General features: G+C 34.2%; 1 protein-coding gene across 1 annotated transcript in view; it reads left to right on the top strand.

Moving 5' to 3' along the window:
- The window catches only part of LOC115215556 (cathepsin L1-like), a 24445-nt gene extending 23839 nt beyond the window's left edge, over positions 1-606 (top strand). Inside the window, exon 8 of the mRNA XM_029784755.2 lies at positions 444-606. Within this exon, the coding sequence (XP_029640615.1) occupies positions 444-543 (100 nt within the window). The 3' untranslated portion in view covers positions 544-606. The remainder of the gene's footprint in view (positions 1-443) is intronic.
- The last annotated feature ends 304 nt before the right edge of the window (positions 607-910 follow it).

Here is a 910-nt window from a genome sequence, read left to right as displayed (position 1 = left end):
TTATCGGCTGAAGTTTGAATAATGGACAAATTAATAATGGGAAAATGTATATGCCGTACTGGTAGATCAGTTGACTGAAATATTGAGACAATAAAAACAATGCAGGTAGAAGTAGATCTGGTCTTTATGTTAGATATATATCCCAGTGCAGTATTACTTCTGATATCCTATGAGCCGGGCATGGCTCGAGAAGGAACAAAGAACAACAACAACACTGACATGTTACTATGACCCGTCAGAACACTATAACCACTATACCTTATAATGACACGTTAGTATGACCAGTTAGAATTCTAAGCCGTTATCATGATTTGCTACTATGGCTTGTCAGAATTCTATGTCACAACTAGGACACTATTAATTTATTACGTTGATAAGAAAATGTTAATCTAAGTCAAAAATGTATGATTTATTATTGATATGTTATTTTCGTTTCGTTTCAGTTGGGGTGAACGTTGGGGTGATGGTGGTTATATAAAAATGGCCAGGAACCGTAATAACATGTGCAGTATTGCGTCCATTGCTAGTTACCCTTTAGTTTGAATCATCACATTCTTTGTTTCTAATTTTCAATGGATTTTAAATGATTAAACCATTTTACATCTATTTTCGATCGTTGTTGTTTTGTTAGTCAGATAAATTGATACATGTAGAGTTATGTGCCTTGCTTAAGAGCAAAAGTACATATATATATATACAACTTATAAACAAGGGCAAAAGAAAGAAATTTCTAATGCCAAATATGCCGAAATTAGACACATCGTCCATAACCATATAATTCATCACTATCAGAGTGCGTCTCGAAGAAAGCCGACAGGAATTTCTAAAAAATTCCGTTATTACCATATCGGACTCGATTTCAGAGTTAGTTCATAAGAACCTTCTCTTCGTCAGTGATAAATGCGGCAAA

The sequence above is a fragment of the Octopus sinensis genome, linkage group LG9, assembly GCF_006345805.1.
Source record: "Octopus sinensis linkage group LG9, ASM634580v1, whole genome shotgun sequence".
NCBI classification, from domain to species: Eukaryota; Metazoa; Mollusca; class Cephalopoda; order Octopoda; family Octopodidae; genus Octopus; species Octopus sinensis.
The sequence above is the reverse complement of the archived record's forward strand: the minus strand, read 5'-3'. Positions and strand labels throughout refer to the sequence as shown.